This window comes from Papio anubis, unplaced genomic scaffold (assembly GCF_008728515.1).
Source record: "Papio anubis isolate 15944 unplaced genomic scaffold, Panubis1.0 scaffold1466, whole genome shotgun sequence".
NCBI classification, from domain to species: domain Eukaryota; kingdom Metazoa; phylum Chordata; class Mammalia; order Primates; family Cercopithecidae; genus Papio; species Papio anubis.
The window spans coordinates 313-15,452 of NW_022161432.1; the positions used below are offsets into that span (position 1 = coordinate 313).

At 62.4% G+C, this 15,140-nt stretch overlaps 2 protein-coding genes across 5 annotated transcripts; one reads left to right on the forward strand and one right to left on the reverse strand.

Moving 5' to 3' along the window:
* Positions 1-260: 260 nt before the first annotated feature.
* LOC116272658 (endoplasmic reticulum mannosyl-oligosaccharide 1,2-alpha-mannosidase) lies at positions 261-5,002 on the forward strand. Its single transcript, XM_031661413.1, has 6 exons — positions 261-1,552; positions 1,747-1,937; positions 2,506-2,626; positions 3,080-3,277; positions 3,360-3,491; positions 4,211-5,002. Exons 2-6 carry the CDS (start codon positions 1,813-1,815, stop codon positions 4,412-4,414), a joined length of 780 nt encoding a protein of 259 aa, XP_031517273.1. The 5' UTR covers positions 261-1,552; positions 1,747-1,812; the 3' UTR covers positions 4,415-5,002.
* Positions 5,003-6,555: 1,553 nt separating this feature from the next.
* On the reverse strand, positions 6,556-10,955 carry LOC116272657 (dipeptidyl peptidase 2). Of its 4 annotated transcripts, none has more exons than XM_031661410.1 (13): positions 10,823-10,955; positions 10,621-10,734; positions 10,383-10,522; positions 10,086-10,249; positions 9,557-9,692; positions 9,402-9,405; positions 9,149-9,315; positions 8,941-9,001; positions 8,310-8,428; positions 8,072-8,228; positions 7,889-7,953; positions 6,984-7,054; positions 6,556-6,887 (listed from the first exon to the last, which is right to left on the reverse strand). In XM_031661410.1, exons 1-13 carry the CDS (start codon positions 10,887-10,889, stop codon positions 6,752-6,754), a joined length of 1,401 nt encoding a protein of 466 aa, XP_031517270.1. In that variant the 5' UTR covers positions 10,890-10,955; the 3' UTR covers positions 6,556-6,751. The 4 variants fall into 4 exon arrangements, with proteins under 4 accessions (XP_031517270.1, XP_031517269.1, XP_031517272.1 ...); XM_031661409.1 differs by having other exon boundaries at positions 9,402-9,483; XM_031661412.1 differs by having other exon boundaries at positions 9,402-9,483; positions 10,383-10,518; positions 10,823-10,905.
* Positions 10,956-15,140: the final 4,185 nt, after the last annotated feature.

The following is a 15,140-nucleotide window of genomic DNA, read 5'->3' on the forward strand; positions in this document are numbered from 1 at the left end:
GTTCATTGCCTGGTGTTTTTTGTTTTGTTTTGTTTTTTGTTTTTTTGTTTTGAGACAGAGTCTATCTCTGTTGCCTGGGCTGGAATGCAGCATGATCTCGGCTTACTGCAGCCTTTTCCTCCTGGGTTCAAGTGATTCTCCTGCCTCAGCCTCCCAAGTAGCTGGGATTATAGGCGCACGCCACCACGTCCAGCTAATTTTTGTATTTTTAGTAGGGATGGGGTTTCACTATATTGGCCAGTTTGGTCTCGAACTCCTGACCTCAGGTGATCCACCCACCTCACCCTCCCAAAGTGCTGGAATTACAGGCGTGAGCCACCGCACCTGGGCCACTGCCTGTTTTTTTAATTAGGTAGTTTGTATTGTTGAATTGTAGGAGTTCTTCATTCTGTATAGTCACTCCATATCAGAAGTGGGATTTGCAAATATTTTCTTTCATCTGTTGGTTTTGTTTTTACTTTGCTTTTTTGTTTTCTATTTTTGAGAGACAAGGTCTCACTCAGTTGCCCAGGCTGGAGTGCAGTAGCCTCCTGAGTAGCTGGGACTACAGGAGCTTGCAGCTACACCAGGCTAGTTAAAATTTTGTTTAGAAAACCCCTGTCTCTCTTTTGTAGAGATAGCATTTTGCCATGTGGCCCAGGCTGGTCTCAAACTCCTGGGTTCACACAGTCTTATCACTCTGGCCTCCCAAAGTGGTGGGATTACAGGTGTGAGCCACTGTCCCCGGTCTCTTTTTACTTTGTTAATAGTGTAGTTTGATAGATAACAGATGATCATTTTCATGAAGCTCAGCTGGTCTGTTTATTGTTGCTCATGCATTTGGCCTTACGTTCGAATCCCTGTTCTTATTCATGAGCTGAACACATCCCTCTTTAGAGCAACTGTGATCACTTGTGGGGAGAAGTGCAGCCCACACCATCCACGTGAGGCTCCCATGCAGACGTTTAGAAGGCGTTTCCACTGCAGCTCAGAAAATGGCCCCAGGCGCCCACGGGCACCCCCACGTCACCAGACGCCCACGGGCACCCCCACGTCACCAGGCGCCCACGGGCACCCCCACGTCACCAGGCGCCCACGGGCACCCCCACGTCACCAGGGCCTGTGGTTGCTGTAGGTACACAGGGATAAGCAGCCAGGCCATGAAGGCGCTTGGCATGGGTTTGGGTGTCTGCGTTGGGTAGAGACCTGGAGAGCCCTTGCTGGGCGTGCCCTGACCTCCCGGTACCGTGTGCCCCACTGTGGGCCGGGACGCCTGGTGCTGCCGGCTGGGCGTGAGCCCTGAGGAGCTGAGGGTGGCTGTGACTTGGAGGACGAGTGGGAGCTCACCAGGAGGGCGTGGAGCCGGGTGTTTCATATCAGGAGCAACACGGGGCTCAGAAGGCAGGCACACTTGCCGTCCCTCCAGAGCCGTGGCTGACGGCCAGGTCTGGCAGGCTCTTGTGAGGACAGTGCCTGTGGTTGTCAGATGCTGTCCCTTCGAGTAAAGGATGAGAGCCATCCTGAAGACGGGTCAGCTCTGTGGTGACCGCCCGTCGGGAGCAGTGACATTCAGGTGCGTTGCACTGGTGGCTGTGTGGCTGTGTGGTGTGGCCACCAGGAGCCATGTGGGCAAGGACAGCTGTGGGCCGGGCACAGAGCTCTCTCTGCTGGGAGTCAGTCGGTGCTGGGCGAGGGGAGGCATAGCTCACAGAGCCCCTCTACAGCTCACCCCAGGCAGTAAACCCACTGTCCTCCTTTCTGCTGCAGGAGGCCGTGGAGAAGGTGACGCAGCACATCCACGGCCTGTCTGGGAAGAAGGACGGGCTAGTGCCCATGTTCATCAACACCCACAGCGGCCTCTTCACCCACCTGGGCGTGTTCACGCTGGGCGCCAGGGCCGACAGCTACTATGAGTACCTGCTGAAGCAGTGGATCCAGGGCGGGAAGCAGGAGACACAGTGAGGCCCGGCCTGCTGCCCCCAGCTCCCGCGGCCCCCCAGCTCCCGCAGCCCCCCAGCTCCCGCAGCCCCCCAGCTCCCGCGGCCCCCAGTTCCCACGGCCCTCCAGTTCCCGTGGTCCCCCAGCTCCCGCGGCCCCCAGCTGCGGCCCTCCAGTTCCCGCGGTCCCCCAGCTCCCGCGGCCCACCAGCTCCCGCGGCCCCCCAGCTCCCGCGGCCCCCAGCTGGGGCCTTCCAGTTCCCGCGGTCCCCCAGCTCTGCGGTCCCCCAGCTCCTGCTGCCCCCGCTCCTGCTGCCCCTCGCCCCACTGTGTGTCAGAAAACCGCAGCCGTGCCAGGCCTGGCCCAGGCATTTCTGTGGGGAGCGTATTCATTCACTTCTCACCGTGGCCTCGGCGGGGGTGAGGGGGGCATCATCACTGAGGGCCATGGGCTGTGCAGGGTGGCACCTTCTGTCCAGCAAGGGCCAGGCCTGCTGTGCTTGTGTGGGCCCAGCATGTGCCTGTCCCTGGCGCCACCCAGGACCCGTGCACCATCCTGGTAGAGTGAGGTGACTGCTGGTGTCCACAGGTTGCTGGAAGACTACGTGGAAGCCATTGAGGGGGTCCGGACACACCTGCTGCGGCACTCTGAGCCCAGTAAGCTCACCTTCGTGGGGGAACTTGCCCACGGCCGCTTCAGTGCCAAGATGGTGAGTGTGTCCGTGGGGCCTTCTGGCCGCCGCCCCTTTTACCTTGGCTTCCAAGGTGCCTGAGTCGTGATGTTAAAAAGAACAACGAAATCCTGGCCATGGCGCCCATGTGGAGGCCCTAGGTAGACCATGGCTGCCTGGCCAGGCCTGTCTTGGCAACAGGGCAACGAGGCCTTGTGTGGCACCCGGGGTGGGCAGGGCTTCCCCAGAGCAGCTCCCTCCCCCAGCCCTCCCCATGCCCGGTGTGCAGCAGGTCCTTGGGTGGTGTGTGTGGGCCAGGTTGGAGGGCCTGGCCCAGGCGGCTCCACTGTTCATGTCAAGTGCCCTCGCATGGCCTCCCCTCCCAGGGTACCGGAGCCGAGGCAGCGCTGGGCCCCCACGTTGGCTGCCTGTGCAGATGCAGGCTGAGGGCCGGGCCTGGGATCTGGGGCTGAAGAGACCCTCTGATTCCAGGACCACCTGGTGTGCTTCCTGCCAGGGACGCTGGCTCTGGGCGTCTACCACGGCCTGCCCGCCAGCCACATGGAGCTGGCCCGGGAGCTCATGGAGACTTGTTATCAGATGAACCGGCAGATGGAGACGGGGCTGAGTCCCGAGATCGTGCACTTCAACCTTTATCCCCAGCCGGGCCGTCGGGATGTGGAGGTCAAGGTGGGCCTGGGCCTGGGTCGGGGTCCGTCAGGAGGAGGTGCTAGCAGGGCTGGCCTCGCCCTGAGCTCTGCTCTGCCCACAGCCGGCAGACAGGCACAACCTGCTGCGGCCAGAGACCGTGGAGAGCCTGTTCTACCTGTACCGCGTCACAGGGGACCGCAAGTACCAGGACTGGGGCTGGGAGATTCTGCAGAGCTTCAGCCGGTTCACGCGGGTGAGTGTCTGTCCTCGCCCCCTGTGGTCATGGCCACCGGGCCACAGACACAGCTGCGCTGTGGGGCTCGGGCTGGCCCCGCGCTTGGTGGTGGCTGTCACCGGGGTCCAGGACGGGTGGGCTTGCTGCAGCCTCAGGGTGGCCACACTGCAGCCTGGGGGCCCCGGCATCCCCATTCCCACTGAGCTTCATGCTGTGCGGGACCCGGTACTCAGAGGGGCCGGGCACCCCTCAGTCATCTCTCAGGACCTATCTGGGGAGGATCCCTGCTGTGGGCCCAGCATCCCCCCAATTTAGGAGGCACCCATGACTGGAGCGCCATCCGCACTGTGGGCCAGGCCCCGTTTCAGGTCATGCCCTCCACGTTGGAGCCAGATGAGGCCTGAGTCACCTCCTGGCTCTACTGTCCCCTTGGTCTGAGGCCCCTGCTGCCTCAGCTCCCACCGTCTGCCCTGTGTCCTGTGAGGCAGCTGTGAGGCCCTGAGCACAGGTTCTGGGGGAGGCGGTGTCTGTCGCGGTCGCTTGAGGGCTGTTGGCGTCTCCAGGTGGGCTCTGGTGGAACCACAGCTCGCCCGGGGGTGGCCACCGTCGAGGCACCCTCCACCCCGAGCCTGCGCTGGGGGCCGCGTTCACCATGAGGTGGAGCGTGCTTCGGTGATGAGGCTGAGGGGGGTGCAGGGTGCCCCCCGTCTGGTGACGAGGCCCTGGCTATTGCGCAGGTCCCCTCGGGCGGCTATTCTTCCATCAACAACGTCCAGGATCCTCAGAAGCCCGAGCCCAGGGACAAGATGGAGAGCTTCTTCCTGGGGGAGACTCTCAAGTATCTGTTCTTGCTCTTCTCTGACGACCCAAACCTGCTCAGCCTGGATGCCTACGTGTTCAACACCGAAGCCCACCCTCTGCCCATCTGGACCCCTGCCTAGCGGGGGGGCTGCTGGCGTGGGGACTTCGGGTGGGCGGAGGCGCCTGGCTGGGTCTGTGGCATTTTCCAAAGGCCCACGTGGTGCCGGCAGCCACTGAGTGGCCCGGGCTCTGAGCTGGCTCTGGGCTCCCCTCGTCTCTCTTTCATCAGGACACCGTGAGGCTGAGTGAGAGCCGCAGTCTTTGTGTGGGGCGGGGTGGGCCGGGCCCCTGGAGCCTCTGCCTGCCTCCTCCAGAAAACACGAATCATGACTCACAATTACTGAAGCCTGAGCAGGTCTCTGTGGGCCGACCACAGTGGGCATCGAGGTGGTCCCTGGTACTGTGGTGACCGAGTGGACAGCCCAGGGTGCAGCTCTGCCCAGGCTCGTGAAGCCTCAGATGTCCCCAACCCAAGGGTCTGCAGGGGCTGCTGTGACCCCACAGGCCCGAGGCTCCAGGGCTGGCTCTGGTGTTTACAAGCTGGACTCAGGGATCCTCCTGGCCGCCCCACAGCAGGCTTGGAGGGCTGGACGGCAAGTCCATCTGGCTCACAGGCCCCTCCAGTGGAATGGGTCTTTTCGGTGGAGATAAAAGTTGATTTGCTCTAACCGTGTGTCTGCTGTGTCTACAGGGGTCTCCGTGACTGGAAAGTCTGGGTGGATGTTGGGGAGAAGCTCTTCTTCGGGTCATGTCTCAAAATTCAGTTTGCTGAGACTGGACTCCAGCTGTCCCCTGCTGGGGGGCAGAGAGAGGCCCTGGGGAAGCTCCGTGTCCCTGGCCCCGTGGGGCAGATGCCTGGAGGGAGGCGTCCTTGCTCCTGCGTCTCACACGGCCTGCTTTCCTGCAGGGCTGGCACTGAGGCGCACAGCTAAGGGATAACGTGGGCCCTCAGGTCAGGCAGCTCCCAGTGGCCTGGCATGGCTGTGGCCCCGAGCCCTAGGCTGTGGTGGCAGAGTCGTCCTCATCATCACTCTATTGCTGTCCCTATCCCAGGGCTGACCCTGGGCCTTGGCTGAGTACCCCCGACCGTGAACCAGGTGACCTCTTAGGGCTGTACCCCTCCACTCTCTCCTGTGAAAAATCCATCACCGGGCCGGGCGCGGTGGCTCACGCCTGTAATCCCAGCACTTTGGGAGGCCGAGACGGGCGGATCACGAGGTCAGGAGATCGAGACCATCCTGGCTAACACGGGGAAACCCCGTCTCTACTAAAAAATACAGAAAACTAGCCGGGCGAGGTGGCGGGCGCCTGTAGTCCCAGCTACTCGGGAGGCTGAGGCAGGAGAAAGGCGTGAACCCGGGAGGCGGAGCTTGCAGTGAACTGAGATCCGGCCACTGCACTCCAGCCTGGGCGGCAGAGCGAGACTCCGTCTCAAACAAAAACAAAAAAAAAAAAAAAAGAAAAATCCATCACCTTCACTTCCGGAAGACTTCCCCTCCCTGGGAAGCCAGAGCTGGTGACAGCACAGGGCAGGGCTACTTGGACCCAGCCCAGGATTGCCGGCCTTGTGCCCCCCTGTAGAGGTCCGGGCCCGGAGTGTGGGCCTCGGCTCTGTCCCCACAACTCCCAACATCCCACAGCAGCCACCTGTGTCCTCCTGGGGACAGTGGGCGTCCTGGGGTTTCCTCTCCTTCCTCACGCTGGGCCCTGACCCCGCACTCCTTCCTCTGTGTCTGGAAAGGTGAGAACAGCAGCTGTGATGCGGCCCTGGTGCCTGCCCCTTGTCACGGTGAGACCAGTGCTGCCCTCCTGGACCGGGTGCCCCATGGCCGGCTGAATGTGCAGGACTAGGGCAGCGGATGGGGCCTGAACAGCCAGAAAAGCTGCACCTTCTCCATCTCACCTGGACCTCTGAGACTAATGTGCTGGGGGCGTGGCCCCAGAGGGGAGGGGACAGCAGCTGCCTGCCCCTTGGGGGCCAAAAGCACTGTCCAGTGGCCTCCCCTGGAGGGGTCGCTGTGTGCAGAGGACGTCAGGGAAGGAGTCACCTTGGAGGTGTGGCTGCCGCCTCCGTCTGCCGCGGCTCAGCCGAGTGAGGCTTCCTTGGGGGACAGTGCCCACCCTGGCCTGTGCGGGGTGCGCCGCGTCCCCTGCCCTGTCTCTGAGGGTCCCACTCCCAAGCCCACATGTGGGCCTCACAGAGCGGAAGGGGACATACATGGCCAGGCTTCCAGGCATTTATTCAGCTCCTTCCCTGTGCCTCCAGCTGCTTCTTGAGTGAAGCCCACACGCTGGGCCAGCCACGGTGGGCTGAGCTTCGGGGACCCAGAAGGTGCAAACACAGGGCAGGGCTGGGGCAGCCTCCTCCTCCCTCCATTCACTCCATGAGGAGCCTGGAGACCCTTCCAGTCCTGTGCTCAGAGGCTGAGTCCGGACGCCCCACGCAGAGCTGGCTGCTGCTCACGCCTGGCTGCCTTTACCCACTCGCCGATGACGGTGGCCTCCAGCTTTCGTGCCTCAACCACAGAAACAGGATCTTCGGGGTGGGAGGCTCTGGGAAGTGGGCACGGAGGGGGCCCATCAGCCCCAGCCCTCGGTGGGCCTGTCCCGCCCAACCCGCGACCACCGCCGGGCCACCTCCCTCCACACCTGAGGTCGAGGTGGTGCGCGGCCCCCTGGATGGTGATGGCAATGACTGATGCGCTCAGGTTCCTCCGAATCTGTGCTCAGCGGAAAGAATTCCATCAGGTGAAGGAATAAGGCCACTGCCCAGCCTCCGTGGACCCATCAGAAAGCAGAGGGCGGAGCCGGGAATCAGCATCCGCCAAGCAACCAGAGAGAGAACCAGCCAGAGAGGGAGGCGGGAAGTGACGAGATGGGGCACAACCGGGTAAGACAGGAATGGGGTAGGGGCCGGGCGAGGGGCCTGTGATCCCAGCACTCTGGGAGGCTGAGCAGGGAGATCGCTTGAGCCCAAGAGTTCCAGAACAGCCTGGGCAATACGGTGAGACTGTGTCTCTACAAAAAAACGTGTTTTTTTTGTTTGTTTGTTTTGTTTTGAGACGGAGTCTCGCTCTGTCGTCCAGGCTGGAGTGCAGTGGCTGGATCTCAGCTCACTGCAAGCTCCACCTCCCAGGTTCAGGCCATTCTCCTGCCTCAGCCTCCCGAGTAGCTGGGACTACAGGCGCCCGCCACCTCGCCCGGTTAGTTTTTTTTTTTTTTTTTGTATTTTTTAGTAGAGACGGGGTTTCACCGTGTTAGCCAGGATGGTCTTGATCTCCTGACCTCGTGATCCGCCCGTCTCGGCCTCCCAAAGTGCTGGGATTACAGGCTTGAGCCATCGAGCCCGGCCAAAAAACGTTTTTTTAAACTAGCTGGGCATGGTGGTGAGCGCCTGTAGCCTTGGTTACTGGGAGGCTTGAGCCTCAGAGGTTGAGGCTGCAGTGAGCCCTGATCTCGCCACTGCACGCCAGCCTGGGCGACAGAGCAAGACCCTGTCTCAAAAAAAAAACCAAACAATCTAACGGGGTCACAGGGCCCAGGCCAGGACTCACCCCGCCCCCTGCCCAGGGGTCCAGGTTCCCGTTGGAAAAGATGATGTTGCTGGCGGCTTTGAGATCTGCAAGGGGCAGAGAAAGTGGTGATGTGGCCCCTCGTGGGGGCTGTGAGCCGTGGGCAGGGGGTGCAGAACTCAGGGCAGAAAGCAGGACTCTGCCCCGCCCCCGCCCCAGCCTTACCGCCCCCCCAGAAGCTGGTCAGCAGCCAGTCGGGCCGGGGCCACACGCCCCAGGTGTCCAGGCAGTACTGCTGGCGGCGCTCATCCGTGAAGGGCAGGTCAGGGAACATATCGGTCACATTGTTGCTGGCGAAGGTCAGGTTGATCTCGGTGCAGGCCTGCAGGTGCCCCAGCCTGAGTCAGGCCAGCCCACGCCTGCCCGTGCCCCAATTGGTTCCAGGCCACCCACAACCACACACCTGGTAGTCCCAGGCCCTGGCATCGGGGCCGGTGCCGCAGCCGGTGGGGTCAGCACAGCTGCGGTAGAGCCGGTAGATGTCGTAGCAGTGCTCGGAGCCTGAGGCGTTGTAGACCAGCCCTGGGGAGGAGAGGCGCTGGGGCCCAGCAGCCACACACAGACACACCACGGGCTCCGGCCACCAACCTGTCCCCCCTTGGAAGGTCCTGCAGGGGGTCTGGGGCTCTGGGATCTGTGTCCCAGTGAGGAAGGCCCTCCAGGCTACCTGCTTGGAGGTCAGTGGGGTCTGTGCTGCCAGCCCTGGGCCTGACTGTTGAGGGCCCTCCCGCTCCCTACAGGGCAGGGTGGGGCCTGCTGCCCTCTGTTGCCTTCCATGCCTGGAGACTCCAGGGTCCCCTTGATCAGCACCCACCAAGCTGGACCTGGCTACAGCCAGTGCTGGGAGAGTCCCCAAGAATGGCCACTGCCTCCCCCAGGGCTTCTGGGAAGGTCGTGCTGTCCAGCCCACCACAGCCCTGGGGCAGGAGGCAGAGCCCCTGGCTGAGCTACAGATCCTCACCCCACCCGGCCCCAGGACCCAAGCCAAGCCTGGGGTCTCCACACTTGCCCATCTGGGGCCGGGGGAAGGGCACCTGCCAGCGCTCGCAGCCCCGTGATCCTCTGAGCCTCACTCAGCAGCCGGTCACAGCCCACCTGGGATGCAGGGGCAGCAGCGACTCAGCGGGGTCCCCTCCACCAGCTCCGCCTCCCTGGCTCCCAGGATGAGGGTCAGGCCGCTGGCCACCAGCCTCACGACGCTCCAGCCGGCCTCTCCCTGTGCCCCGGGAGGAGGCACCTCACCTTGACCGGGTTGGCGGGGAGGGGACCCAGGAAGTCGGTGGGGTAGGGGTAGTCCATCATGGCCAGCACGGTGAAGGCATTCCGGGCGAACATGAAGAGCTGGGTCAGGTCCTTCTTGTCTGACAGCGGCTGGCAGGTGCCAAACTCCCAGCGGACCCTGTCGTAGGCTGCATGGAAGGCGCGGAGACTCAAGCCTTGGACATAGCAGGCGCTGGGGCGGGTCGGGCAGTCGGGGGCGGTGGGGGGGTCTCACCTCCCTGTAGGAACAAGTCCTTGATCTGTCCGAACGCTTCCCGCACACCCTGGGTGCACTTGGGACTCTGGCCCTCAAAGTCCTGGGGGAAAGAGACCGTGCTTACTGCAGCCGCTGTCCCTTAGGGGGCCTGGAGGACCCCAAGCCTCACTCACCGCCGTGACGTCCCGGAAGAACTGGTTGGAGTCGCCGAGGCCTGCCACAGCTAGAACGGGCGCGCTGGCTGCCAGTGCCCCCGCCACCAGGTGCGGGTACTTCATCCTCAGGTAGGCGCTGAGCATCCCCCCATAACTGAGCGAGGGACACAAGGTTAGGGCTGCTGCCCCCAACACCCCGTTTCAATCTCTTTCCCTCCTCAGGGGCCCACAGGTCCCACAAGGAGGACACTTCTGAGACCCACAAATTCTGACCCTGGGCCTGGTGCGGGTGCAGCCCTTACTGGGAAAGGCCGCTGGTGTGGCCAGCACATCCCAGCTGAGCAGGTGGCTGGGAGGGCTTCCTGGAGGAGGCAACACTAAGCCTGGAACCCCTGCCTGAGGCCTTAGGAAAAGGCAGTGGTGGGAGTCAAGAGGGGAGAGGCCGGGCCAGCGCACAGCCACCTCTGCAAACAGTGGGGAGAAGGGCTGGGGTCGCTGGGTCGGGGCAGGGGAGGGAGGGGGTGCGGACACCGGGGGAGGCGCCCACCTTCCACCGAAGGCGATGGCGGGGGCGTCCTGGGCCCCGAGGTCGCGCCGTAGCGCGCGGAGCAGCTCTGCAAAGTCGGCCAGGGCCTGCTCCACCGTCAGCAGCTCCGTGTGCCCGCGCTGCGTGGACCGCTCACCGAATGGCAGCGACTTCCCGTAGTAGCGCTGGGGGGAACTTGCCATGGAGCCCGGCCCGCGACCCCGCCCGGCACCCGCGTGCTCCGCGACCCCCGCCCGCGACCCCCGCCCGGCACCCACGTGTCCGCGACCCCCGCCTGCGACCCCGCCCGGCACCTACATGCTCCGCGAAGACCAGTAGAGCCCCCTGCTCCGCCGCCAGCTCCGCGATGAAGCCCGAGTTGTTGGCGAAGGCCCACACGTCGCCCTCGTTCCCGGTGTAGAAGAAGATGGGCCCCTCGCCCCGGATCCAGAACCTGTCTGTGGGGAGGGCGGGTGAGGCGGGGGTGCTGGGGGGCGGCGGGGGCGGGTGAGGCGGGGGTGCTGGGGGGCGGCCGGGGCCGGGGCCGGGGTCTCACCTGACACCAGGAAGCGCTGGGGGAAGGTCTGGTTGCCGAAGCGCTCGAAGTTGAAGTGGTCCAGACGCTGCTGGAAGAAGCGCTCCTGGAAGCCGGGGTCCGGGGCGCTGCGGGCTGTGGGGGTCGCGGACCTCAGAGGCGGGGCCGGGGCCGGGGACGGGGATGGGGACGGGGAATGGGCTGGGGGCGCCGCCACACTCACCCCCCGTCTGGAGGCCGCGCAGCCCGAGCGCCAGCAGGAGGACCGGGGCCCAAGCAGCGGAGCCCATGTCGCCTTCCGCGGGCGCCCGTCACGTGGGCGGGGTCACGGGGCCGCCGGGGCGCGCTCCTCCCTCCAGGCCCCACGTGTTCCCGGCGCCCGTTGTTCCCATGGAGACCGTCGCCGTGGGGCGCCTGTGCAGTCGCTGCTTCAGCGCCGCGCCAGGGACTGTGCGCCCCAACACCCCGCGCCTCATAGCCGCTGCCCAGGGGTCCCTCCCGGGCACGGCGCGGGGAAGCCGAGGGCCCCTGGGGGTCCAGGTCCCTGGGCCACCTCCACGGCCTCCCGCCCCACTGACTCGTCCTCCAACCGCGGCCCCATCCGGAGCTGCGCTAGGGCGAGTCCCTGCTGTGCCGGCCAAGCCTTCCCAGCACTTGCTCCTGGCAGGTGTCCCACTCTAAGGCAGGGCCAGGAAAGCGGGGACCGTTCTGCTGCCCCTAAGGACAGGAGGGAAAGGGTCCTAAACAGAGTGATGGCGCCCAAAGAAAGCGACCCAGGGTTTGTCCAAGCTACAGCAGGGGCTGGGCAGGTGGGGGGCGGGGCCTCGCAGGGGGCAGGAGTGTGGGGTGCCCCTGGAGGGTCTGGGCAGGACCGGGATGTGGCCGTGTAGCTCCCAAGAGCTGGGATCGCCACCTGCCCTTCCCACTGGCACCCAGTTTGCCCACACAGCCCTGCAGGGACAAGGGGGGACCAGAGACCTCTGCTGGGAGCTGGGGCCTCCTCCCTGGGGAGCACCCAGAGGATGGAAGAAGTCACGTTTCCCCAGCATCCAGTCCAGGACGTGGGTGAGGGGGCCATAGTGGTGAGTGCCAGACCAGCCACGTGGAGTCCTGCTGGGGATGTACATGGGCCACTAGCCAGGCCCAGAACAGGTGCAGAAGCAGCAGGGACTCAGCTACAGACAGAGAGTTACTCTGTCTCTCTCCCAAGACTGCCCTTGGCCAGCATGACCCTGCCATGCCCATCCTGTGTGTGGCTGAGTGGGGAAGACCGGCCACTTCCACAGCCCCTCGCGCCACGGCCCCCCTGCCTCACGCAGAGGCACTCCCATGGTGGGTGACTGGTGGCTGGGGCCCTCAGCATGGTAGCAGTGACCATCACGTCACACCGCAACATGAGGTCATCCAGGGCCACACACCATCCCCACCATGGCTCTCACATCTGGGCCCTGTCCCATCCCTATACAGTTCCGGGGCTGCCTGCCGGGACCCCCACAGGACGGGGTGAGAAGCAGCAGCAGCCCTCCTTGGATGTGGAGGTGCCCCATGGCATCCCCCACCCCACACCTCTGCTCCTTTGGCTCCCTCGGATGCCTTAAGTGGTCAGAGCTCCACCAGCAACCCTCACCCAGGATCGCAGCTCTGGAGACACCAGCTAGGCCGAGAGCGGCCAGCCAGCTCCCCAAGCACACCAGGGCCTGGCGATGCCGCAGGCTTGGCTGGGCCCACAGAGGGGCCAGAGCCTCAGGGAGGGTTCCAGGGGCAGGGTTTCCAAGGAAGCCACTTCCCCTCTTGTCCATCCCCAGGCCTTGATGCCCCTTCTGGGCAGCAGCCAGGGCCTCCCAAGCCAGGAAGAGTGGGCATGGGGCTAGCCAGCATGGCTCTGCTGGGGGTGAGGGTGGCCACAGCCCCCTGCCCACATCCCTGTGCTCACAGAAACATGTGCTGTATGGAATCGAGGTGTAAGGGATCTAGGCCTGTGCTGTTAATCTGTAACCTTAGCCCCATCCCTGTGCTTACAGAAACATGTGCTGTATTGTCTCAAAGTTTAGGGGATTTAGGGCTGTGTAGGATGTGCTTTGTTAAAAATGAGTTTGCAGGCAGTATGCTTGGTAAAAATCGCCATTCTCCATTCTCGATTAATCAGGGACACAATGCACTGCAGAAAGCCGCAGGGACCTCTGCCCAAGAAAGCCTGGGCATTGTCCAGGTTTCCCCCCACTGAGACAGCCTGAGATACGGCCTCAAGGGAAGGGAAGACCTGACCATCCCCCAGCCGGACACCAGTAAAGGGTCTGTGATTAGGAGGATGAGTAAAAGAGGAAGGCCTCTCCAGTTGAGATAAGAGGAAGGCCTCTGTCTCCTGCATGCCCCTGGGAACGGAATGTCTCGGTGTAAAACCCGATCGTACATTCATTCTATTCTGAGACAGAAGAAAACTGCCCTGTGGCTGGAGGCGAGATATGCTGGCGGCAATGCTGCTCTGTTACTCGTTGCTACACTGAGATGTTTGGGTGGAGAGAAGCATAAATCTGGCCTACATGCACATCCAGGCACAGTACCTTCCCTTGAATTTATTTGTGACACAGATTCCTTTGCTCACATGTTTTCTTGCTGACCTTCTCCCCACTATCACCCTGTTCTCCTGCCACATTCCTCTTGCTGAGATAGTGAAAATAGTAATTAACAATTACTGGGAGGGAACTCAGAGACCAGTGCTGGTGGAGGTCCTCTGTATGCTGAGTGCCAGTCTCCTGGCCCCACTGTTGTTCCTCTATACTTTGTCTCTGTGTCTTATTTCTTTTCTCAGTCTCTCGTCCCACCTGACGAGAAATACCCACAGGTGTAGAGGGGCTGCCCGCCCCTTCACTGGCACAGCAACCTGACATGTTAAGGGGTACAGCTTCTGCAGGAGGCCCTCAAGGTCTGTTATCACCAGGGCCCTTGTCAGCCTGTGCAGGATACAGTAAGTCACCCAAGGGGCAAGTGGGCCTAGGCTGGCCATGCCTCTGCAGACACCCCCAGTCTCTCTCTGCCCATCCCCGGAGCGGGACAGACGGGCAGGTTGGCTACTGAGCCACCAGTTGAGGGGTGAGAGGTCCCTGGGCAGGGAATCCTGGGAGCCAGGCCAGCAAGGGTGAGGGGCTGCTGAGCCCAAACCCTCCTCTCAAGGTCCATCTGCTCTCTCTAGACCATCTAGGCAGCTCCTCCACACCCCGATTCCTGCTGGGACACCCAGTCCCACCCTCTACGGCTCACAGACTGGGGCCATGCCCAGCCAGACATCACATCTGGGCTGCCCCTCAGACTGAAAGGCTGCCAGCAGGTCGCTGGCAGGTGGCTCCGGTGTGTGTGGCCGTGACCTACCGCATCTGCACTTAGAGCCGTGCTGGTCTGTGTGCTGAATTATACGTAATACAAAACTGACCACTTAACCACTTTCATGTGTTAAGTTTGGGGGAATTAGGTACATTCATGCATTCACAATACTGTGCACCGTCACCACTATTTTCCAGACGACCTCATCACCCCCAATAGCAACCGTAGCCATTAAACCATGGACCCCAGTCCCTGGCACCCACCGTTCTACCACTTGTCTCTGTGGCTCTGCTGACTCCCAGTACATCATATCAGTGGAATCCTACAGTATTTTGTCCTCTGTTGCCCAGGCTGGAGTGCAGTGACAGGATCTCGGCTCACTGCAACCTCTGCCTCCCGGGTTCAGGTGATTCTCCTGTCTCAGCTTCTGCAGTAGCTGGGATTACAGGAGCCCACCACCACGCCCGGCTAAATTTAGTATTTTTAGTAGAGACGGGTTTTCTTTTTTTTTTTTTTTTTGAGACGGAGTCTCGCTGTGTCGCCCAGGCTGGAGTGCAGTGGCGCGATCTCGGCTCACTGCAAGCTCCGCCTCCTGGGGTCACGCCATTCTCCTGCCTCAGCCTCCGAGTAGCTGGGACTACAGGCGCCCGCCACCACGCCCGGCTAGTTTTTTGTATTTTTAGTAGAGACGGGGTTTCACCATGTTAGCCAGGATGGTCTCGATCTCCTGACCTCGTGATCCACCCGCCTCGGCCTCCCAAAGTGCTGGGATTACAGGCTTGAGCCACCGCGCCCGGCCGAGACGGGTTTTCATCATGTTGGCCAGGCTGGTCTTGAACTCCTGACCTCAGGTGATCCGCCCGCCTTGACCTCCCAAAGTGCTGGGATTACAGGCGTGAGCCACCGCGCCCGGCCTGTTTTAGCCATTGTGAATACTGATGCGATGAACATGGGTGTGCAAATATCTGCTTTTGTTTGTTTTTTCAGACAGTCTCTGTCGCCCAGGCTGGAGTGCAATGGCACGATCTCAACTCACTGCAAGCTCTACCTCCCAGGTTCAAGCAATTCTCCTGCCTCAGCCTCCCAAGTGGCTAGGATTACAGGCGCACATTCACATGCCTGGCTAATTTTTGTATTTTTAGTAGAGACGGGTTTCACCGTGTTAGCCAGGATGGTCTCCATCTCCTGACCTCGTGATCCGCCTGCTCAGCCTCCCAAAGTGC

Coding starts and splice junctions, on each gene's coding strand:
- LOC116272658 (XM_031661413.1), top strand. CDS start 1,813: ATGTTCATCAACACCCACAGCGGCCTCTTCACCCACCTGGGCGTGTTC. Junction 1,938..2,505: donor GGCGGGAAGCAGGAGACACA/GTGAGGCCCGGC, acceptor TGGTGTCCACAG/GTTGCTGGAAGACTACGTGG. Junction 3,492..4,210: donor GCTTCAGCCGGTTCACGCGG/GTGAGTGTCTGT, acceptor GCTATTGCGCAG/GTCCCCTCGGGCGGCTATTC.
- LOC116272657 (XM_031661409.1), bottom strand. CDS start 10,889: ATGGGCTCCGCTGCTTGGGCCCCGGTCCTCCTGCTGGCGCTCGGGCTG. Junction 10,250..10,382: donor TACTGGTCTTCGCGGAGCAT/GTAGGTGCCGGG, acceptor AGTTCCCCCCAG/CGCTACTACGGGAAGTCGCT. Junction 8,429..8,940: donor GGGGCTGCGAGCGCTGGCAG/GTGCCCTTCCCC, acceptor TCTCCTCCCCAG/GGCTGGTCTACAACGCCTCA.